General features: G+C 41.7%; 1 protein-coding gene across 2 annotated transcripts in view; it reads left to right on the top strand.

Annotated features, from left to right (window-relative positions):
- The first annotated feature begins 3,151 nt into the window (after positions 1-3,151).
- The window catches only part of fam184aa (family with sequence similarity 184 member Aa), a 70,816-nt gene continuing 48,451 nt past the window's right edge, over positions 3,152-25,516 (top strand). The window contains exons 1-7 of one of the 2 annotated variants that reach the window (XM_023995103.2): positions 3,152-3,550; positions 11,507-12,361; positions 13,092-13,227; positions 14,446-14,627; positions 16,619-16,804; positions 20,426-20,548; positions 21,931-22,092. In XM_023995103.2, coding sequence (XP_023850871.1) covers positions 3,374-3,550; positions 11,507-12,361; positions 13,092-13,227; positions 14,446-14,627; positions 16,619-16,804; positions 20,426-20,548; positions 21,931-22,092 — 1,821 coding nt within the window. In that variant the 5' untranslated portion in view covers positions 3,152-3,373. The remainder of the gene's footprint in view (positions 3,551-11,506; positions 12,362-13,091; positions 13,228-14,445; positions 14,628-16,618; positions 16,805-20,425; positions 20,549-21,930; positions 22,093-25,516) is intronic. The other variant, XM_023995104.2, reaches the window with a different exon arrangement.

Raw genomic sequence — 25,516 nt, forward strand, 5'->3', positions numbered from 1 at the left:
GCACAGCATGATCAGAGGTCACTTGGTTGGGTCAACAGGAAATATTATTAAAGAGATGCTATACATTGAAATACAGATAGAGATGCAGTAGTCACAGAGTTAATGATCCAAGGTTAGTTTTGCATTTCACCTCCTGGTTATGATTATGACTGACAGTGTTAGCATGTTTAAGCTTGCTTTTTATTTTATCTCTTGTCTGCAGGTATGTTTTGACGTGAGAGGATGCCAACCCCAGTCCCGTCACCTGCTCTTAAGATAACCTTAGGAGACACCATTATGTAATTGTGATGAACTGAGAGAATATTAGGGTGGCACTGTAATTCATTAATCATTTGCTGCCTTCCCTGCTCTTACCTCTCTCTTGTTGTCTTTTATAATTATTTAACCAGTCGAGTCAGTTAAGAACACATTCTTATTTACAATGACGGACAAACTCAGACAACGCTGGGCCAATTGTTTCACATCCCTATGGGACTCCCAATCACAGCCGGATGTGATACAGCCTGGATTCGAACCAGGTACTGTTGTCATAGACCACCGCGCCATTCGGGAGCCACCTCTTCCTTCCTCTGTTTTTATAGTGCACACCAGATGTGCATTGAAGTACAGATTGAACTTGTATTTACAGTTGAAGTCAGAAGTTTACATACACTTAGGTTGGAGTCATTAAAACTCGTTTTTCAACCACTCCATACATTTCTTGTTAACAAACTACAGTTTTGGCAAGTCGGTTAGGACATCTACTTTGTGCATGACACAAGTAATTTTTCCAACAATTGTTACAGACAGATTATTTCACTTATAATTCACTGTATTACAATTCCAGTGGGTCAGAAGTTTACATACACTAAGTTGACCGTGCCTTTAAACAACTTGTAACATTCAAAAAAATTATGTCATGGCTTTAGAAGCTTCTGATAGACTAATTGACCTATATCGACCTATATCGACATAACCTGAAGTCCTATATCGACATAACCTGAAAGGCTGCTTAGCAAGGAAGAAGCCACTGCTCCAAAACCTGCATTAAAAAAGCCAGACTACGGTTTGCAACTGCACATGGGGACAAAGATCATACTTTTTGGAGAAATGTTCTCTGGTCTGATGAAACAAAAATAGAACTGTTTGGCCATAATGACCCTCGTTATGTATGTTTGGAGGAAAAAGGGGGATGCTTGCAAGCTGAAGAACACCATCCCAACCGTGAGGCACGGGGGTGGCAGCATCATGTTGGAGGGGTGCTTTACTGCAGGAGGGATTGGTGCACTTCACAAAATAGATGAGAAGGAAAATGATGTGGATATATTGAAGCAACATCTCAAGACATCAGTCAGGAAGTTAAAGCTTGGTCGCAAATGGGTCTTCCAAATGGACAATGACCCCAAGCATACTTCCAAAGTTGTGGCAAAATGCCATAATGACAACAAAGTCAAGGTATTGGAGTGGCCATCACAAAGCCCTGACCTCAATCCTATAGAACATTTGTGGGCAGAACTGAAAAAGCGTGTGCGAGCAAAGAGGCCTACAAACCTGACTCGGTTGCACCAGCTCTGTCAGGAGTAATGGGCCAAAATTCACCCAACTTCTAAATAAGAATTTCTTAACCGACTTGCCTAGTTAAATAAAGGTTAAATAAATACAAAAATTAAGTCTTTCATTTGATGAAATACTAAACCTATCCTGTGTTTATCAGATCAATCCAGATGAAGGAAATTAGATAGTGAGATGAACCGGTTTTAGAGTATTTACATGATGCATAGGAAGTGTAGTGTACTGTTTTTTAATTATATTTCTGAATATATGAATTACAGATCAGCCTTTAACTAGTTAAATCATGTTTATAGTCTATTGTATAGTTACAATGTGTAACCATTGATGTCCCAGGGTCAAGATTGGTAAACACTGTTCAAGTGTATAATTGTAATACATACAATGCAGACACAGCATCATTCAAAGATTGGAATTTGATATTCCTGGTATTGGATATGACTGAAAAAGAATCTCATACATTCATACCTGAACTGCATGTTTATTTGCCAAGGTAGAGTACATTATCAGTGAATATATTAKATGTACAGGCTACAATGTGGGGATCTTTTGCATGGTAATAACTACATATACATACGACTTGCATCCTTGGCACAAAGTTATATTCTACTCAATCCATTGGCTTCATTAATGTCATTCAAACAGTTTTGAAATTGATACAACTGGCTATGATAGCTGAGGTTCATAGCTAGGTTCTGAACTAATATGTATACCAAATGTTTTAGGGTCTATACACAGATCGGCTACATAGCTAGCTACACATCCATAGGCATACAGTTATTTTTATCCTCCACTGCACAATAAGCAAGAAAATAGTTATCTAGCTACGTTACTTCAACTATCTGCATTGCATGGCAAATATCCACTGTTAAACAAGACGACAGCCTGCTTTGCTGGTTGTTTCAGGAGTCCATAAAACATGAAACAACCAGAATTACAATTTCACACCAATTTTTTTATTTTTTATTACATTACTCATGTCACAACACCCATAAAACTAGCATGCTAATGTTAGCTAGTCAGCTAGCTTGCTAAATCGTGATTTTTTGTAAATTCACTTCATGACAAAAGAAGATGCATTACCGTTTGTCTCTACATTAACTAACATATTCATCAACTGTAKATTTTTTGCATGATTCGTTATGACGTTATAGTCACTTACATTTGCTTCCATCCTAGTATTTTTGTCAGTCATCTTCGCTGAAGAAAGTCTCCAGCCTTGGGTTGGGTAGCATAGCGTCAAATTCGTTATGGGAACTTGATATGATTGGTCATCACCCAGCTGTTGCCGATGGTGATTTACATAAAGTTGGGAAAAGTGTATATTTTTCACCGCCTCCCACGCACCACCCAAAGGTCCCCGCCCTCTCCGTTTCTCGCCGTTTTCCTTCCTTCCATTGAACATCACCGCGCGCCACCGCTTGCTAATGAACAACCTCCGGGCACCGTTTGCTAGTGAACGCCCTCCGTCAACGGTGAATGTATCATGCCGGTGTACATTCCTTCAACCTAGCAGGGCATGCCGTTGCGTTATTCCGTTATGCTGATGAAGTCGATCGTTTGACCAATGACAACAGCTGTGACGGGCCGGGCTAAATGTMAACCCGGCCCACATTTAACCGCGCCCCGTTCCGCGGTCTGCAGCGACGACCATCTGGCGCTCTTTGCAATCTGCGCTAGGTATACCACTATTCTGCGATTGCGACTACTATCACACCTGTAAACAGCAAAAGAGAATGCTACAACCACTACTAAACATTAGTTCACCTGATTCACATGAACCGTTTTCTGGCTGGACCGTCGTGACAGTAGCGTGTGTCTGAAGATGGCGACTGGAACGGGTTGGCAGCAACCGTACAATATCGCATCTGGCAATCCATGTATTATTACTAGTACAGGGAAGTATAATTCATCGAACATGTTTTACGAGGCAGGTTTAACGATGGAATATACTCAAGACCTGCATCTGAAAATGAGTAAGAAAATAGCACAGCTGACAAAGGTTTGTTGATGCGCACGTTTTCTTGCAAACTGTCACAGTACAGGCCAATGCATTTATTTGTCCTGCTGGCAATGGAAATTATGTAATTCATTATAAATTCACCTAGGCTACAGTGTCTTTGTGATATGATTAGAATAATTTAGTAAAGGCTACGTTTTTATAGGGAAAATAAGGCTACGTTGTTATAGTGAAAATCACACTCTCTGATGCTGAAGAAAAGCATTTAAATGTCCCTGTTGGAGTGCTCACTCATCGCTAAGGAAATATACAATTCAATGTTATTGTGCCACCTAGGAATACTGCAATTCTGTTGAGGCCTGATACATTTGTGAACAGCAGGAAATGTATTGTCTTACATAATTCCTGAAAGATGGTCTGTTATTATATACTGTATGGTTTATATAGTCATTCAGTGTCAGCTACAGTAGGACATAAAAAACATTTAACTGACAGGATATTACTTTTGAATTGTGATTTTCTATTACTAGCCTTCAAAGTATTTACACTTTTCAAAATGTTTTGTGTTATAGCCTGAATTTAATATAGATTAAATTGAGATTTTGTGTAACTGATCTACACACCCCATAATGTCAAAGTGAAAACTGAGTACCACTCTTCATATTTTCAAGCATAGTAGTGGCTGCAGCATGTTATGAGTATGCTTGTCATCATAGAGGAAAACCTGGTTTAGTCTGCTTTCCAACAGACACTGGGAGACAAATTCAGCAGGACAATAACCTAAAACACAAGGCCACATATACACTGCAGTTGCTTACCAAAATGACATTGAATGTTCCTGAGTAGCGACGTTACAGTTTTGACTTAAATCGGCTTGAAAATCTATGGCAAGACTTGAAAACGGCTATCTAGCAATGATCAACAACCAACTTGAAAGAGCATGAAGAAATAAAAATAATAATGGGCAAATATTGTACAATCCAGGTATGCGAAGCTCTTAGAGATTTACAGTACCCCAAAACACTCACAGTTGTAATCACTGCCAATCATGTAGCTTTAATTGCTGATTTTAAGATGTATTGACTCTAGGTTGATTTGTTTATTTATCATTATTTATTTTTTAAATCCATATAATTTTTTTTCCACTTTGACATTAGAGTATTGTGTGTGGATCGTTGACAAAAAAATGCCAATTAAATCAAGTTTAATCCCACTTTGTATAACAAAATGTGTAAAAAGTCAAGAGGTGTAAATACTTTCTGAAGACACTGTAAAGATTTTCACATACTACACACTGATATATTAGTAAGGGGAATTCCATCATATATACAGAACTTTTGAGTCTCATACCTTACTTGAAGTACTGTAAAAACAGGAGAATATTTGGTGTAAATATTGGTCATTATTGGTATCTTCATTGTAATGAAAAATTMTGAATAATTTTTTGTATTATCAAAAGTAAAATACTCAAATGTTTTACTGCAGCATACTGTAAATTATGGTGTATTGGAAAATTTTGTGGGTGGGAAAATAATTGCTGTATTTTGAARGGTACTGTAATTCCACCCCACAGAATATAGTACCTTACTGTATTTTTTGGAGCGCCACTAGTGGGTGCCTTGTAAGAGGCTATATTTGTTACACCTGTGAGCGAGATTTTTATTAAATTTATTTTTAATTTTTAATTTCACCTTTATTTAACCAGGTAGGCTAGTTGAGAACAAGTTCTCATTTGCAACTGCGACCTGGCCAAGATAAAGCAAGCAGTGTGAACAGACAACAACATAGAGTTACACATGGAGTAAACAATAAACAAGTCAATAACATAGTAGGGGGAAAAAAGAAAAAAAAGAGAATCTATATACAATGTGTGCAAAAGGCATGAGGAGGTAGGCAATAAATAGGCCATAGGAGTGAATAATTACAATTGAGCAGATTAACACTGGGGTGATAAATCATCAGATGATCATGTGCAAGTAGAGATACTGGTGTGCAAAAAGCAGAAAAGTAAATAAATAAAAACAGTATGGGGATGAGGTAGGTAAATTGGGTGGGCTATATACCGATGGACTATGTACAGCTGCAGCGATCGGTTAGCTGCTCAGATAGCAGATGTTTAAAGTGTTTGAGGGAGACAAAAAGTCTCCAACTTCAGAGATTTTTGCAATTCGTTCCAGTCGCAGGCAGCAGAGAACTGGAAGGAAAGGCGGCCAAATGAGGTTTTGGCTTTAGGGATGATCAGTGAGATACACCTGCTGGAGCGCGTGCTACGGGTGGGTGTTGCCATCGTGACCAGTGAACTGAGATAAGGCGGCGCTTTACCTAGCATAGCCTTGTAGATGACCTGGAGCCAGTGGGTCTGACGACGAACATGTAGCGAGGGCCAGCCGACTAGAGCATACAGGTCGCAGTGGTGGGTGGTATAAGGTGATTTGGTAACAAAACGGATGGCACTGTGATAAACTGCATCCAGTTTGCTGAGTAGAGTATTGGAAGCTATTTTGTAGATGACATCGCCGAAGTCGAGGATCGGTAGGATAGTCAGTTTTACTAGGGTAATTTGGCGCGTGAGTGAAGGAGGCTTTGTTGCGAAATAGAAAGCCGACTCTAGATTTGATTTTGGATTGGAGATGTTTGATATGAGTCTGGAAGGAGAGTTGGCAGTCTAGCCAGACACCTAGGTACTTATAGATGTCCACATATTTCTAGGTCGGAACCATCCAGGGTGGTGATGCTAGTCGGGCGTGCGGGTGCAGGCAGCGACCGGTTGAAAAGCATGCATTTGGTTTTACTAGCGTTTAAGAGCAGTTGGAGGCTATGGAAGGAGTGTTGTATGGCATTGAAGCTCGTTTGGAGGTTAGATGCACAGTGTCCAAGGAAGGGCCAGAAGTATACAGAATGGTGTCGTCTGCGTAGAGGTGGATCAGGGAATCGCCCGCAGCAAGAGCAACATCATTGATATATACAGAGAAAAGAGTCGGCCCGAGAATTGAACCCCGTGGTACCCCATAGAGACTGCCAGAGGACCGGACAACATGCCCTCCGATTTGACACACTGAACTCTGTCTGCGAAGTAGTTGGTGAACCAGGCAAGGCAGTCATTAGAAAAACCGAGGCTACTGAGTCTGCCGATAAGAATATGGTGATTGACAAGAGTTGAAAGCCTTGGCCAGGTCGATGAAGACGGCTGCACAGTACTGTCTTTTATCGATGGCGGTTATGATATCGTTCAGTACCTTGAGCGTGGCTGAGGTGCACCCGTGACCGGCTCGGAAACCGGATTGCACAGCGGAGAAGGTACGGTGGGATTCGAGATGGTCAGTGATCTGTTTGTTGACTTGGCTTTCGAAGACCTTAGATAGGCAGGGCAGGATGGATATAGGTCTGTAACAGTTTGGGTCCAGGGTGTCTCCCCCTTTGAAGAGGGGATGACCGCGGCAGCTTTCCAATCCTTGGGGATCTCAGATGATACGAAGGAGAGGTTGAACAGGCTGGTAATAGGGGGTGCGACAATGGCGGCGGACAGTTTCAGAAATAGAGGGGCCAGATTGTCAAGCCCAGATGATTTGTATGGGTCCAGGTTTTGCAGCTCTTTCAGAACATCTGCTATCTGGATTTGGGTAAATCCAGAATGCCTTACCAATTTAACTCCTATGTGATTATAGGTCTCCATCAATTTAAAATGTGTAGGGGACAGATTGGAGTGGCAGCAAGACTTAAATCTTAAATGGTTTAGCATTTTGCCATGTCCCTTTGGTCTGTTTTGCCCAGTAGTTGCTGCCAGTTTGGAAGCCTTTAAGGCCTCTAGAAGTGCAAGTGATATAAAACTCCTAATATTCTGTAATGTTGTTAACACTTTACCTAGCAGCCAACCAAACTGCTTGCACCAATCCCTTTTAATTACAGTAAAATACTATGAAGTATAAACCACTCTCAACGATTTCATTAATTTATTCATCATTTATTCTTCATTCCGAAAGCAAACTTTTTTTTTACAGTATAATACAGTACATTTTACAGTATTGACAACAACCACCCAAGCCACTGCCTGTTCACCCCGCTATCATCCAGAAGGCGAGGTCGTACAGGTGCATCAAAGCAGGGACCGAGAGACTGAAAAACAGCTTCTATCTCAAGGCCATCAGACTGTTAAACAGCCACACTAACATAGAGTGGCCGCTGCAACATACTGACTCAACTCCAGCCACTTTAATAATGGGAATTGATGGAAATTATGTAAAAATGTACCACTAGCCACTTTAAACATGCCACTTAATATAATGTTTACATACCCTACATTACTCATCTCATATGTATATTATATACTGTACTCTTATCATCTACTGCATCTTGCCATCTTTATGTAATACATGTATCACTAGCCACTTTAAACTATGCCACTTTATGTTTACATACCCTACATTACTCATCTCATATGTAAGTGGGGCAAAAAAGTATTTAGTCAGCCACAAATTGTGCAAGTTCTCCACTTAAAAAGATGAGAGAGGCCTGTAATTTTTCATCATAGGTACACTTCAACTGTGACAGACAAAATGAAAAAAAAATCCAGAAAATCACATTGTAGGATTTTTAATGAATTTATTTGCAAATTATGGTGGAAAATAAGTATTTGGTCAATAACAAACAAGCAAGATTTCTGGCTCTCACAGACCTGTAACTTCTTCTTTAAGAGGCTCCTCTGTCCTCCACTCGTTACCTGTATTAATGGCACCTGTTTGAACTTGTTATCAGTATAAAAGACACCTGTCCACAACCTCAAACAGTCACACTCCAAACTCCACTATGGCCAAGACCAAAGAGCTGTCAAAAGACACCAAGAAACAAAATTGTAGACCTACACCAGGCTGGGAAGACTGAATCTGCAATAGGTAAGCAGCTTGGTTTGAAGAAATCAACTGTGGGAGCACTTATTAGGAAATGGAAGACATACAAGACCACTGATAATCTCCCTCGATCTGGGGCTCCACGCAAGATCTCACCCGTGGGGTCAAAATGATCACAAGAACAGTGAGCAAAAAATCCAGAACCACACGGGGGACCTAGTGAATGACCTGCAGAGAGCTGGGACCAAAGTAACAAAGCCTACCATCAGTAACACACTACGCCGCCAGGGACTCAAATCCTGCAGTGCCAGATGTGTCCCCCTGCTTAAGCCAGTACATGTCCAGACCCGTCTGAAGTTTGCTAGAGAGCATTTGGATGATCCAGAAGAAGATTGGGAGAATGTCATATGGTCAGATGAAACCAAAATATAACTATTTTGGTAAAAACTCAACTCGTCGTGTTTGGAGGACAAAGAATGCTGAGTTGCATCCAAAGAACACCATACCTACTGTGAAGCATGGGGGTGGAAACATCATGCTTTGGGGCTGTTTTTCTGCAAAGGGACCAGGACGACTGATCCGTGTAAAGGAAAGAATGAATGGGGCCATGTATCGTGAGATTTTGAGTGAAAACCTCCTTCCTCAGCAAGGGCATTGAAGATGAAACGTGGCTGGGTCTTCAGCATGACAATGATCCCAAACACACCGCCCGGGAAATGAAGGAGTGGCTTCGTAAGAAGCATTTCAAGGTCTGGAGTGGCCTAGCCAGTCTCCAGATCTCAACCCCATAGAAAATCTTTGGAGGGAGTTGAAAGTCCGTGTTGCCCAGCAACAGCCCCAAAATCACTGCTCTAGAGGAGATCTGCATGGAGGAATGGGCCAAAATACCAGCAACAGTGGTGTGAAAACGTTGTGAAACTTAACAGAAAACGTTTGACCTCTGTCATTGCCAACAAAGGGTATATAACAAAGTATTGAGATAAACTTTTGTTATTGACCAAATACTTATTTTCCACCATAATTTGCAAATAAATTCATAAAAATCCTACAATGTGATTTTCAGGATTTTTTTTTCAAATTTTGTCTGTCATAGTTGAAGTGTACCAATGATGAAAATTACAGGCCTCTCTCATCTTTTTAAGTGGGAGAACTTGCACAATTGGTGGCTGACTAAATACTTTTTTGCCCCACTGTCAATATACTGTACTCTATACCATCTACTGCATCTTGCCTATGCCGTTCTGTACCATCACTCATTCATATATCTTTATGTACATATTCTTTATCCCTTTACACTTATGTGTATATGGTAGTAGTTGTGGAATTGTTAGGTTAGATTACTTGTTGGTTATTACTGCATTGTCGGAACTAGAAGCACAAGCATTTCGCTACACTCGCATTAACATCTGCTAACCATGTGTATGTGACAAATAAAATTTGATTMGATTTATTGTACTGGGTGTCATTACACAGTACTTGCTTTGATACTGTATTTATATTACAGTAAGTGTACTGTAATATGAAATACAGACTTTTACTGCCTCTGAGCTGCCTGTAAACTACTGTCAAATTCCTGGTAACCCCTTTACAGTGTTTTTTAATGCAGCACCCGCCAACACGCTGCTTGCTTGGCTAGTGGGAATGTCCTGAGCCAGCGTAGAAAGGATTAAGAGGTGTATCCTCCTCCGCACATCCTCATACCCATATGTCATTACAGCCGATGACTGACTTTGGCAAGTTGACACCAGCTATCATGGCTGTTTTCTGTTGTGTAGCCTTTGACTAAGCCTTCAACTAAAGCAAGCATTTATGTAACAATATATCATTTCATATCCTCCAAATCTTTACTGATCAAATTCTCTAAATGCATCATGAGGACAATTGTTCTGATGCTATTCAACCAGTGCCAGTGGGGTACACGTTACATGGCATCCTGTGGTTGTATAGATGAAGGGCATGGTCATATTCATTAGTTCACAACAAACTATTTTGTAACAGAAAACGTTTTGAAACAAAACAAGTTCATGTAGTCCCTCCCATTTTCCGTACATTTTCTTTTGTTTGGTGTGTTGTAAATACCACGCTGGTGACGGTAATCAATAGAGATAATTATTATATAGAGATTATTATATCACTGTTCTGCAGAAAGAATACAAATGGCGCCATCTTAAAAATCATGCTTCCTTGTTAGCCCTGACCATTGAGATCTTACATAATAGAGAAGTTGGGTTTGATTATTGTGAAAACCCTCCCACTCCAACTGCTTTAGCTGCTGAAAAAGGGGAATAATATTTTCCTAGTCTTTCCATATTTGGCTTGTATTCAAAAACTTGATACTAGTTTTACCAGACACACCACATACACTAAAGATGTTGGAACATTGCTGTGGGGACTTGCTTCCATTCAGCCAAAATAGCATTTGTGAGGTTGGGTACTMATGTTGGTGAGGTTGGGTTCCTCAACCCAATCGAACACCTTTGGGATGAATTGGAATGTCGACTGAGTGCCAGYCCTAATCACCCAACATCAMTGCCCGACCTCACTAATGCTCTTGTGGCTGAATGGAAGCAAGTCCCCACAGCAATGTTCCAACATCTAGTGGAAAGCCTTCCCAGAACATTGGAGGCTGGTATAGCAGCAAAGGGGTGACCAACTGCCTATTAATGCCCATGATTTTGAAATGAGATGTTGGACGATCAGGTGTCAAAATACTTTTGGTCATGTAGTGTATGTCTGGTAAAACTTGTGTCAAGTTTTTTTGTGCATGTGAGGAATGTTGCACACACCAGCAACATCTTAGACGAGGTAAACAGGCAGAGACAAGGGTGTGTTCATTGTTGCAAATCAAATTGTATTGGTCACATGCAGATGTTATTGCGAGTGTAGCGAAATGCTTGTGCTTCTAGTTCCAACAGTGGAGCAATATCAAACATGTAATCTAACAATTCCAATTCCACAAACAACTACCTAATATATCTAAAGCTTTTGTTTTTAATTAACAATTTTCCTAATTTGTTAGTTATGTGTCATCTATGATTTACTAACTGATTAGATATTCATTATAATCTTTTTGATGCTGTGAGGATCCTTAACTATATCCTCACTAATCCTCTCAACCCTCATCATTTTCCTCTTCCTTGTCTTTTTGCTCTAGGTTATCTACGCCCTCAACACGAAGAACGACGAGCATGAGGACGAGATGGAGTCACTGCGGGAGGCCCACGAGGACGAGGTGCAGCACATTGTGACAGAGACACATGACAAGATCATGCAGTATAAGAGCAAGATGGTCGACGAGGTGGACCTGAAGCGCCATCTGCAATCGTTGGAGGAGTCGGTGGAGCTGCACGAGCACATGAAGCGGCAGGCATTGGCTGAGTTTGAGATGTACCGCCAGCGCATGGAGGACTCGCAGCTGTGTACCGAGGCGCAACACACGCAGCGCGTGGTCTCCATGTCACGCGAGGTGGAGGAGATGCGCCACGACTTTGAGGAGAAGCTGCGCTCCTTTGGCCAGACGCAGGCCCAGTTCGAGCAGGACAAGCGGAGGGCAATTGACGAACTACGCGCCACCCACCGGCAAGAGGTCCAGGAGCTGCTCCACAGCCAGCAGAACCAGAGCGCCAACTCCACCGTGGATCAGGAGAAGCTGGCTGAGCTGCACAGGGCTGAGGTGGAGGCCCTCATGGAGCGAGTGGAGGAGCTGACCAAGGGCAAAGTACATCTGGTGGAGGAATACGAAGCCAAGCTCACCATGGCTCAGGGCTACTACGAACGCGAACTGGAAGCCATGAGGCGCACACAGCAGCTGACCGCCGAGAAACTGATGGCCTGGAAGAGGACGGAGGTGGAGCTGAGGAAGGAGTTCCAGGTGCAGGAGGCAGTGCTGCAGAGGACACTGGGAAAGCTCCGGGCTGAGCTGCAGAGGGCACAGGAGGAGGCGAGAGAAAGCAGGGACAAGACCAACAGGCTCCAGGCTTCCCTCACCAATGCAGAGGGCACCATTAAGGTAAAATTCTCATGCATATTCACTTGTGCCTTTTTGTGTCTGCAACCCTGTTTGTGTATGTTTCCAGTATGTTTCATTGTACATGTATATAAATGCCTACACGTAGAAGCGGCAGGATTTGCAGGCAGAGACAAATAAATGGGTTATCAATATTTATTTCCAGACAATGTAATAAACTATAGGCAAATCATATTTTAAAGGTTAATTTCCTTGGAATGAACTAAACTGCCCTGTGCTTCTCCGCCCATGCATATAGCCTACTCTATTTAATTGAGACCACACATATAGGCACACTTGATCTCGCATGCTCGACTAGGAGAGGAGAATAGGGTACTGAACGTCAAGCATCGAATAATGAGTTTAGATCGGTCTGACCACCAGCTCCTGCCTGKAGCATGAAAAATGCAGATTGTGCCGCAATGTTGACTGTCTGGGCCTGCGGTGTCCGTGGGAATGCAGCTCTATCTGGAGCTCTGGAGTCCGGAGTACTGATGGTTCTCTTTTATCCCTGGTAGTTTGTTGATTGATTCATGTCACTGATTGGCCAGATCTTCAATTTACCAGCTGTGAAATAATCACTGATTTATATGGGAAGGATGAAAATCAGCAATACTTTTTGACCTCAAAGTTGAGATTTGAAAAAAAGGGTCTACAAACTAAACTACAGTACTACAAACTAAACTACAGTTTTAATGTGTTCTTGTTGCTGTTCCTTGACCTGATATCTCAGAACTTGCACAAGCAGCTGGAGGAAGCCATCCAAGATGGGGAGATCTGGGTGATGCAGTTGAAGGACACGGAGTATGAGCTGGAGGGGAGCCGAGATCGAGTGCAGCAGCAGGCTACTGAGATCCTCCACAAAGCCAGTGAGATATTAAACCCCCATTTAGCTTGAGAGTTTGTATAGAGAATACTAATCTCTGGTATTTTGAATTGTTTTAAATATGTTCAATATGTATTGGTAATTGCTGAATGTAGGTTTGTAACTGTACGTTTTCCTGGTATATGGGGTGAGAGTGAAATATAACGTTGTCTGGCCAGATAAGAGAACATGTTCTTTTTTGATGAGAGGGGTAGGCCTATTAAAGAAAAAACGCGCAGTTTTTTTTGTGTGCTTATTTTTTTCATATTCGCACAGGACTAGTATTACTAGAGAACATGGTTATGTAATTATTACCCCAGAATGTCTGTTATTCCAGAGGACGATTCATACAGGATTCATTTTTTCCAAACTGCCCCTTTGTAGTTCTKTATTTTTTTCAATAAAGTGCATAGATAATAAATAGCGAGTAGCAGCAATGTAAAAACAGAGGGGGGGGTCAATGTAAATAGTCTGGGTGGCCATTTGATTAATTGTTCAGCGGTCTTATGACTTGGGGATAGAAGCTGTTAAGGAGCCTTTTGGACCTAGACTTGCCGCTCCGGTACCACTTGCCGTGCGGTAGCAGAGAGAACAGTATATAACTTTCAGATGGAACTTAAATTATAGATGTGGTGATTTGTGCACGTGTACATAATTACCTAAGCCCATCTCCCCCATTAAACTAATCTCCTGCGAATAGGGCTAAGCTTGTCAGGTCAGATAAGAGAATATATCTTTTTTTTTTATCAAAGAGAAGTAGGATTATGTACGTTTTTAAAATACATTTTAAAAATAGTTTTTTATTGAAGTAGGGCTATGTGCTTTTACCTTTTGAGAAAAATGTGTTTTGCAGATTGATGAGGGTTATTCGAGGCTAGTTTGATCATCCTTTTATATTCTCCCTCAGTGCCAAGTCCTTCCTCATGTTGTACTTCCCTTTGCAGTTCTATGAATAACTCAAGCATTAAAAGCKGTAAGATATTGTTGGAAAAAATGTATTGTTTTATTTAACTTTTAAGCTAACTTAGCACTTTACAGTGAGTTTTTAACCACAAGGGCACTTCATGGACTTTTGAGTGCTGGCTGAGTGTTCATCCCACTTGAATATTCTGACAGAACAGATGTTCAGTGTCTGATATGAAAGCATTGCTCATTTAACTTGCCTTTCTGCTATTGCCCTTCACACCCTCACCATCTGCTTGTTTTGCATGTGTGCCTCCAGGTCAGATAGGCTCTCTACAGGCCACCCATATGAGCCACGAGGCCACTATCAGGGACCTGGACTTGGAGCAGAGCCGCCTGAGGGAGAAGATCCTCAGGCTGGAGGAGGAGAGGGAGAGGGTGCTCAACCAGAGCCAGGCCACCGACGAGCAGCACAAACATCAGGTCCTCTCCCTGGAGCAGGTATTCAACTTCTCTCAGTTTGTAAGATGTGCTGAATATTATATTTAGCTTCTCCTAGTGTCTCGGTGTTTAGRAGATCCGGACACTGGGAAAACAGTGGGAAGTTACGCAGATAGGAAGCATTTGTTTGGCCAACATATTTGGCCAAAAACATTATGTACAAGTCAAAACTTGAACTTAAAGTTCTTGATATTTAGCGGATTGACTGATCTTCATGTTTTAAAGTAATGATGAACTGTTTCTCTTTGCTTATTTGAGCGGTTCTTGACATGATATGGACTTTTACCAAATATGGCTATCTTCTGTATACTACCCCTACCTTGTCACAACACAATTGATTGGCTGAAATGCATGAAGAAGGAAATAAATTCCTCAAATTAACTTTTAACAAGGCACACCTGTTAATTGAAATGCATTCCAGGTGACTAACTCATGAAGCTGGTTGAGGGAATGCCAAGAGTGTGCAAAGCTGTCATCAAGGCAAAGGGTGGCTACTTTGAAGAATCTCAAATATYAAATATATTTTGATTTGTTTAACACTTTTTTTGTGGTTACTACATGATTCCAAATGTGTTATTTCATAGTTTTGATGTCTTCACTATTATTCTACAATGTAGAAAATAGTTTAAAAAAAGAAAAACCCTTGAATTAGTTTTTGTGTCCAAATTTTGATTGGTACGGTATATTGATTGGCATGGCATTGGGAAAGGTTGTTAGCTGCCCATATTTATACAACTGTGCAATTCTGTTTTCGATGATGCCAATGTTTTCAGTACGTATGCATGCTTTCTAGAATTAGCTGTTCCCTCAGGCAGGTACCCACCAGGGAGCTGGTACAGAACAGAATAGTTTTGTATCTCAACCTTTCTCTTATTATGTAATACTCATTGTAGATGCTGTGCCAAATACACTGAAACATATCAAGCTTCACAGTAGATCCAAACAACGGGGGAAGTTTAGTGAAGAAGCTTAGCCCTTCTATCTTGTGTTTAAAACCCCGTAGAGTCGATTTCCGCGGCCCCGTGGAAATCTAATTGACATWAAACACTTTTTRCAGTTTAAGCTAGAGATATCAGTTTTGCATTGGATGTGTSTCAATCCTCTGCATCCGCCGATGCCCGCACTTACGCATCTGCGTTTAAAGGTGACAGAGCTAGAGCAGTGTTAGTCAGACCATCAGACATCCTGAATATCGGTCTTCTCACAAAATCGTTTGTCGTGTCCGAACGGTTTGTCCTGTTWTGACCCCTATATGGAAAGATGAGACTCTCACAAACARGATCATGTTCTCTGTTTTGCTGTACGACCACCACAAGCGTGGTCTGAAGTTGGTTCAGCCGATCTGCCAACTTCTGTCTGTAGTGTCRGAACAGTTTGGYCTACACACTAATATGGAAAGGTGAGACTCGTCCCCCCGGMACCAGTTGAAAAAATGWATGGAAGTAACGTATACTGTGTATGGAGACTGTTTACTGCCAAAAACGAAGCAGTTAAATACTGTACATTCAATACAAATAAATGTTTCCTGATCTTTCTTATATCTCTGATATTGACAAGACTCTTCAGAACAAACTTCCTTTAGAGTTTTTGGGGGACGATCAGTTGTCATGTAGTGAATCTGTTATTCAATGCGTTTGTATGGGCCACACAAGCTTACAGAAGGGGTATGCCTGTGCAGGTGTCACATTTTTATTCTGTTGGTGGTCATGTAGTATACATAGTTTAGTTTATCATTTCTTTAGCGGATTTTAAAACATTAACATATTGATTTTAAGAACCATCGGGGTTCCATTAATAACACTGCAGAAACTGCTGTGCTAAGATGAAAGTAGCCCATCTGCTCTCTAAGAGGAGGGGACATTCATCTATTAGATTTCAGCTGTGGTTTGTTTCATTACAGCCACCACATGTAAATGTTTCATGCATCTATGGCCCTTCGGATCTGCCGGGGTGTGAAATAAATCTTGGCTATCTCTCTTCCCCCCCCCAAGTCCCTTCGTGAGGAGAGGCAGGGCTATGAGAAGGAGCTAGCGAGYCTGAGGGGCAAATACGAAGAGGAGGGTGTGAGATTCAAAGAAGCCCAGGCACAGGCACTGGAGGAGCTGTCGGAGAAACACAGGGCGACGCAGGAGAGCGCACAGAACGCTGCAGAGAAGGAGAATAATCTATTGATGGCTGTGAGTATAGTGCACACACACTGCCCTACACACTGTTTTATACACACTATTTAATACACTCTATTTATGCTACACTCTGTACACACACGCACACACACGCAACCACACTCAGCCCAGTATTTATTGATATATTCATATACAATGAACTTGGTACACACCCCCAAGCCTACATACAGTGCCTTCAGAAAGTATTCACAAACCTTTACTTTTTCCACATTTTGTTGTGTTAATCTGAATTTAAAATTAACTAAATTGAGGGGTGGTGTTTGTCACTGGCCTACACACAATACCCCATAATGTCAAAGTGAATAAATAAGTTCAGGAGCGAAAACTTGCTAAASAAGTCACATAAGTTGCATGGACTCACTCTGTGTGCAATAATAGTGTTTAACATCATTTTTGAATGACTACCTCATCTCTGTACACCACACATATGATTATCTGAGGGACGACCTGATTATCTGAGGTCGTCCCTCAGTCGAGCAGTGAATTTCCAACACAGATTCAACCACAAAGACCAAGGAAGTTTTGGTCTGGGCCACCAGTGACCTCGGACCCTCCTTTCCGTGTTTCTGTCAGTGGTTCTGATTCAGCCCATATTTAAGGGGGTGCGCCAGGAGGACTTACCATTGATTCTTATGGCTCCCCGTTGGCCCAGGCAGCCTTGGTTCACAGAGAACATTCACATTTTGGGCGGGGACCTGTGGATACTCCCGTTGCGCAGGGACCTGTTGTCCCAGGCACATGYGCAGGTTTGGCAAGTGAGGTGAGAGATTTGGTTCCTATGTGCCTGATGGCTAGAGGTTTACTGCCTTATGTTATTGCTACCATTCAGTCTGCAAGGGCGTCCTCCARGAGAGGGTTTTATGCCTATAAGGGGCAAACGTTTGAGCTCTGGTGCCAAGATATAGCACTTGTTCCTTTTCAGTGCTCTGTGAGGGCTATCCTTATGTTCCTACCGGAGCTTTTCAAGTGTTCTCCATTTTAAAAGTGTACATTGCCCCTGTCTGGTGGGAATTGACGGAACCTCACCGGGGACGGTCCTAAACCTATTGCACCCACATGGGACTTGGTGCTGGTGTTGGAGACACTGTGTGCAGCCCCCTTTAAGCCTCTGGAGTCAGGAGATCTGAAGATCTTCTCCTACAAAACTTRCRTGCTCATGGCTTTGGCCTCGGCTAAATGTGACCTCCATGCGTTATCCATACACCCTTCCTGTACTCAGTTTGACCCGGGCGACTATAAGGTGGCGTTGCGTTAAAATGCGGCCTTTGCCCCGAAAGTCATGGCTATGTCCTACAGGTCCTTAGCTTTTGAGCAATTTCCCTTTTCGTCTCCTCCTTTTGCTTCTGAAAAGCAACAGAGGTTACATGCCCTGTGTCCGGTGGGAGCTTTTCGCATGTACATTGAACGGAGCCGGGATATCTGTTTATGTGACCAACTTTTTGCCTGTTTTGCTAATCCAGCTCACGGCAGGGCACACTTTAAGCAGCGTCTCTCTCACTGGATTGTCGAGGCTATCTCTCTGACATTTAGCAGCAAGGGTTACCTAGCGGTGTACGCGCCCACTCCACCAGGGGTCTGGCAGCATCTTGGGCATTGTTTAAAGGGTCTACTATAGGAGGTATTTGTGCTGCGGAGAGTTGGGCATCACCACACACTTTTGTGAGGTTTTATCACTTGGATGACACTGCTCCCAGTATAGCACACAGTATTCTTACAGCTGGGACAGAAGTAAGTCACTAGGCAGTGCACCAAGTGTGCAATATCCAGACTACCGCATCTGGCCATTGGCCATTTCATTTAGTATCTGTTGGGGTCGGCTTGTTGAAATACTAGCCTAATTGACAGAGTGAAATTAAGGAAACCTGTTCAGAATAAAAATATTCCAAGACATGCATCCTATTTGCAACAAAGCACTAAAGTAATACTGCAAAAAATGTGACAAAGCAATTCACTTTTTGTCCTGAATACAAAGTGTTRTGTTTAGGGCAAATCCAATACAACACATTACTGAGTACCACTCTCCATATTTTCAAGCATAGTGGTGGCTGCATCATGTTATGGGTATGCTTGTAATTGTTTATTACTGGGATGTTTTTCTAGATAATGGAGCTAAGCACAAGCAAAATCCTAGAGGAATACTTGTTTAGTCTGCTTTCCACCAGACTCTGGGAGATGAATTCACCATTCAAACAGATTACCAACCATTTCGAWTCCCACCGTACCTTCTCCGCTATGCAATCTGGTTTCAGAGCTGGTCATGGGTGCACCTCAGCCACGCTCAAGGTCCTAAACAATATCATAACCGCCATCGATAAGAGACATTGCTGTGRAGCCGTATTCATCGACCTGGCCAAGGCTTTCGACTCTGTCAATCACCACATTCTTATCGGCAGACTCAACAGCATTGGTTTCTGAAATGATTGCCTCGCCTGGTTCACCAACTACTTCTCTGCTAGAGTTCGAACTGTGTCAAATCGGAGGGCCTTTTGTCCGGACCTCTGGCAGTCTCTATGGGGGTGCCACAGGGTTCAATTCTCGGGCCGACTCTCTTCTCTGTATATATCAATGATGTCACTCTTGCTGCTGGTGATTCACCTCTACGCAGACGACACAATTCTGTATACCTCTGGCCCTTCTTTGGACACTGTGTTAACTAACCTCCAGACGAGCTTCAATGCCATACATCTCTCCTTCCATGGCCTCCAACTGCTCTTAAATGCAAGTAAAACTAAATGCATGTTCTCAACCAATCGCTGCCCGCCCGTCCAGCATCACTACTCTGGACAGTTCTGACTTAGAATATTTGGACAACTACAAATACCTAGGTGTCTGGTTAGACAGTAAACTCTCCTTCCAGACTCACGTTAAGCATTTKCAATCCAAAATTGAATCTGGAATCGGCTTCCTATTTCGCAACAAAGCATCCTTCACTCATGCTGCCAAACATACCCTCGTAAAACTGACCATCCTACCGATCCTCGACTTCGGCGATGTCATTTACAAAATAGCCTCCAACACTCTACTCAACAAATTGGATGCTGTCTATCACAGTGCCATCCGTTTGGTCACCAAAGCCCCATATACTACCCACCACTGCGACCTMTCCCTCAAGTTAAGCACAGAAATGTCAATGACTGTCAGGCAAATTTAAAGTTTTCTTTAAACAGCAGTCTCAGTGCGTGATTGAGTTATATAATCTATAATCTTTATTAAAATAAAATGTAGTCTAATAAAGTTATTTAAAATTGCACATATTATATTAATTTGCCATTTTTTATTAAGGTTTTAATGAAATATAGACCTACTAGTCCTTTATTCTTGAATTATTTTACATTCATCAGCCTTATGATTTCCGGTGCTCTTGATAGGTCGTTATTTCATTGGGGGCGGGAATAGAAAACCTAGACGAAGAAAGTTGCAGCTGTCCGTTATCAATGTGAGATCAGCTAAATCACTGGTTTGTTCTTGTGGGTTTTGCATTGCAATCAAGCTTATTTTAGCACGATGATGCATTTAATCTCCCTTCAGTATCCTTTTAAGAAAACCAGTGTTCCATGCGAAGTTCAGCTTCTTTGTTGCATCTCAAACTCATCTGGGTATTGACTGTCACTTTAGGAAATGGGGCAGGAGTTTGAGATTCGGCGACTCTCATTGGAGGAGCAGAAGAACTGTCTCCAACAGCAACTGGACAACCTGAAGAAGGAGCTTTCTGCCAAGCTCAATATAGCCAATCAAGAGGTAAGGAAAGTCTTTGACATAAAGCAGGTTTCCATCCAATTATGCAATTAACGTACCTGTCAGATAAAAAAAACTCACGACAGGCCAGATTACAACTCTCAAATTGGCAGTACATTTCCTAAACGTCGACAAAACAAAATTGGCTAGAGAAGGGCCAATAAWWWTTTTTGTKGGTGATTAGATAATGCYACAAATTGCAGTGGAAACTATTTCTTGGGCGATTGCTGATATAATTACCACCATATTGAGCTATGTTATGTGGTCCTCCCACTACCTCTACTTGAAGAAGCATGCACAGTTTAGTAGGCTTCAGATAAAATACGTTATGATGAACTTCACAGGGTGGTGAAAGTGCACCAGTAGCTCAAGGGTTAATTGGTAAGCTGGTGACATTYTGATCGATGCTTGCCTGCCAATTGACAAATYCTAATTATCTCGTTCTTATGTAGYCCTCCCTCTGCCCTGTATCTGCGAGCTGTTGGCAAAAGCGCATGTCAAGACCAGAGTCAGCACATTTGCTGTTTATCAGACTTTTTGTACCAAAACCATCGATAGAGTTAAAAGTGGGATGGAAACGCACATCATTTCAGTTTTTTTAGTCTGTAAATTAAAAGTTATATGACAATGTGATTTTTGTGTGCGCTACATCATTATGCACAGCCTTTGATTTGCAAGAAGCCAGTTTGATGGAAATGCACTGTTGCTGGTAAAATGTGCATATTAATTTGTGCAAACTAAAATCTTGAAAATCGTTCCACAAATTGATGGCTGATTTCTTTAAAAGTCCTTATTAGCAGTTTAATTCATGTTTATCTTCATTACAGCAAACTTAACTGATTCATGGTATCGTATCCCATTGTGTTCTCTGTTACTGTACTCAGTGCAGCCGTAGTACATGGATTGGAAACTAGCTTGAGCATCTGCATCTTACAATTTGCTTAATGCAAAATTGTACCTTCTGTCAAATAGACATTCGGAAAAATCCAACACCAATGGCATGGCAAGGGTTGCAAAGCTACCGGTAATTGACTAAAGTTACGGTAATTGACTAAAGTTCCAGTAACTAAAGTTACTGGAATAAAGTTACTTGCTTGTAAGCATTTCACTGTAAGGTCTACAGCTGTTGTATTCGGCTCATGTGACAAATACCATTTGATTTGAATTACTGTGATACTGTGATATTCTGAAGTACCCAAAACAGCCACTAAATGTCCTGTGATAGATCACATAAAATCCTTAAGATACCAACATTCTTGTAGTTTTCTGGTAAATTTAGAACATTTACAGTAATATACCCTTCCCTTTTGCAACCTCTCTGCCACTACTACCTGATTTGGTCCTTGAGTTGCACGACATCTGACCTCATTCCCCGTCCACTGCAGGTGTCTCACCTTCAGGAGTTGGTGAAGGAAGGGGAGCAAAACCTTGGCTCTGCACACAGCCACATCTCCAGTCTGAAGGACACCCAGGAGAAACTATGCATTGAGCTGGACACCACCAGAGCCAGAGTGAGAGAGACCAGCAACCTGCTCACTGACCTGCAGGTAAGACTTTTGAGAAGATGTGCCTTATGCTCAGATCTAGGATCAGCTTGCCTCACCAAATCCTCACACACTATTTTGTGCATACCATCAAATTATATTACAAAATGTCTGATTCATTTACTTCCAGTTAATTTAATTCCTAAATCAACACTAGTACACTGAAAATAAACACTAGGTAACTGCTGCTTTACTCATACTCACTTATTCTCTGCTCAAAAAATAAAAATAAAAAAAATACAGAAATCTTGGCAAATCTTGGCAAGGAAAGGAAGACCCAGAGTTACCTCTGCTGCAGAGGATAAGTTCATTAGAGTTACCAGCCTCAGAAATTGCATCCCAAATAAATGCTTCACAGAGTTCAAGTAACAGACACATCTCAACATCAACTGTTTAGKGGAGACTACGTGAATCAGGCCTTCATGGGTGAATTGCTGCAAAGAAACCACTACTAAAGCACACCAKTAAGAAGAAGATACTTGCTTGGGCCAAGACACTCAAGCAATGGACATTAAACTGGTGGAAATCTGTCCTTTGGTCAGATGTGTCCACATTTGAGATTTTTGGTTACAACCGCTGTGTCTTTGTGAGACGCAGAGTAGGTGGCCGGATGATCTCTGCATGTGTGATTCCACCGTGAAGCAAGGAGAAGGAGGTGTGGGGGTGCTTTGCTGGTGACACTATCAGTGATTTATTTTGAATTCAAGGCACACTTAACAAGCATTGCTACCATATCATTCTGCAGCGATACCCCATCCCATCTGGTTTGCGCTTAGTCCCACTATCATTTGTTTTTCAACAGGACAATGACGAAATACACCTCCATGCTGTTTAAGGGCTATTTGTATATGAAATGGATGGCTGTTGAAAAATATTTTGCTGTAAAAGTGGTTAAATTTATAGATATTGTGACACACACCCTAAACTCAAAAAGTGCAGAATAATGCCTGGTTGGAAGGGGGATGGACAAAAATGTGGAATACAAGTAGTCAGTTGTCTGCCCTACATACACAAACAAACAGCATCAGGAAATCTTAATTCATCTTGGAAATATAGACATACCATCGGCGGAATCGTCAACTATTAATATCTATGATGAATGTAAGCTTTACTTTTTGGTAGCTGATTTAATAGACAACTTTCCAAGTCAAATTCTGCCTGACAAAATACATATAGTTCCACATGTTTTTGTGTGTGTTATGGCTAGTATAATCTGCTCTGAGGAAAACGAGTGGGTTCAGACATCGGAATTCGATTTTTTTTGYGGTCCAAGGATCCTTGAGGGATTTTGTATTTTTAGACCCTACTCTAGTAATTAAGTCGGGAGCCACCACAGATGATCTTTGGGGCCATTGTGGATTTTGTCTCAAATTCAATATGGTATCCAAAATCCCATATGGCCGCCATAATACCATTTGATGGAGGTTAAATCATGTGTAATTATGTATTTTGTATATAAGAGGCATTTTTTTCAGGATTGTGTACAACTCTCATGCCCATAAAGACTATTTTGCTGTAAATCCATTTTATTTTGAATCCAAAATGGCCAGCATGATTACACTCAAACTCCTTTGCCTGCATATAAGTTGCCCTTGTTTATATTGTATTGAATGTGTTATTCTGTCTTTAAAAGGGTTTCATAAGGCACTTGGTATATCTAGGACTACGAGTGGCACTGCCATGCCTCTGTTTTTGAATACGTGAAGCCAAGTAGCTTTTCAATGTCTGTTAATATTTACAGTCCATTTGGAAAATATTCAGACCCCTTKATTTATTCAAAATTTTGTTTCGTTTTTCCTCAATCTACACACACAACCCCAATAATGACAAAGCAAAAACAGGTTTTTAGAAATGTTTGCTAAGTTCTTGTTGAAGCACCTATGGCAGCGATTACAGCCTTGCGTCTTCTTGGTTATGACGCTACAAGCTTGGCACACCTGTATTTGGAGAGTTTGTCCTATTCTGCTCTGCAGATCCTCTCAAGCTCTTTCAGGTTGTATGGGGAGCGTTGCTGCACAGCTATTTTCAGGACTCTGCAGAGATGTCCGGGCTCTGGTTCTGGTTGGGCCACGTCAAAGGACATTCAGAGACTTGTCCGAATCCGACTCGGCTGCTTTGTCTGTTGTTTGTGTTCTTTATTGTGTCTGTTAGAAGGAAACTTTCGCCCATCAGTCGAGTCTTGAACGTTCTGAGAGAAGGTTTTCATCAAGGATCTCTCTGTGCTTTGCTCGTCATCTTTCCCTCGATCCTGACTAGTCTCTCCAGTCCCTGCCGCTGAAAAACATCCCCAAGCATGATGCTGCACCACCATGCTTCACTGTAGGATGGTATCAAAAATCGAAACCAAATCGTATTCAATAGCGCGAATACAACAGTGAAATGTTACTTACAAGCCCTGACAACAATACAGTTTAAAAAAAAACAGATAAGAATAAAGAAATAAAAGCAGCAAGTAATATAGAGCAGCAGGAAAATAACAATAGTGAGCTATATACAGGGGGTACTGGTACAGAGTCAATGTGTGGGGCACTGGTTAGTTGTGGTAATATGTACATGTAGGTAAGAGTATAATGATCTAATCAATAGAATGAGTAAAAAAGTAGAGTAGCAGCGTGTAAAAGATGGGGGGGGGCAATGCAGATATCTGGTAGTACCATTTTATGTTAGATTTCAGGAGTAGAAGCTGTTTAGAAGCCAGGTGATGATTGTGGGTGTTCCTCCAGATGTGACGCTTGGCATTCAGGCAAAGAGTTCAATCTTGGTTTCATCAGACCACAAGAATCTTGTTTCTCAATGTCTGAGAGTCTTAGGTGCCTTTTGGAAAACTCCAAGCGGCCTGTCATGTGCTCTTATGATGAAGGGTCCGTCTGGCCACTCTACCATAAAGGCCTGATTGTGGACGTCTGCAGAGATGTTTTCCTTCTGAAGGTCTCCCATCCTCCAAGATGAACAGTGAAGAGCAACTCTGGGATGCTGGGCCTTCTAGGCGAGTTTCAAAGAAAAAGCCATATCTCAGAGTGGCCAATAAAAATAAAGATTAAGAGATGGGCATAAAGAACACGACCTGGGACAGCAGGAAGTCTGCTAGAAGCAGTCATTCGCCGGCACCTACTCTTCACGTGTTGACGTTGAGACTGGTTGTTTTGCGCTTACTATTTAACGTTGAAAAGTTGCCAGTTGAGGGACTTGTTGTGAGGTCGATCTGTTTATCAACTGGAACTCTGTGAGTATTGTCCTCTTTTGTCAGTGTGCAGCCAGGCCGCCCAACGTCCTCTTTCTATTCCTGGTCTAGACGCCTAGGTTGCGCAGTTTTCTGTGAATGGAGTAGACACAGCGTTGTACCGAGATCTTCAGTTTATGTGACAAATCTGTCTCACATATGGAATAGCCGTTCAGTTTCGTCAGAACAAGATAGACTGACAGAGTG

The sequence above is a fragment of the Salvelinus sp. IW2-2015 genome, linkage group LG10 (assembly GCF_002910315.2).
Source record: "Salvelinus sp. IW2-2015 linkage group LG10, ASM291031v2, whole genome shotgun sequence".
Lineage (NCBI taxonomy): Eukaryota > Metazoa > Chordata > Actinopteri > Salmoniformes > Salmonidae > Salvelinus > Salvelinus sp. IW2-2015.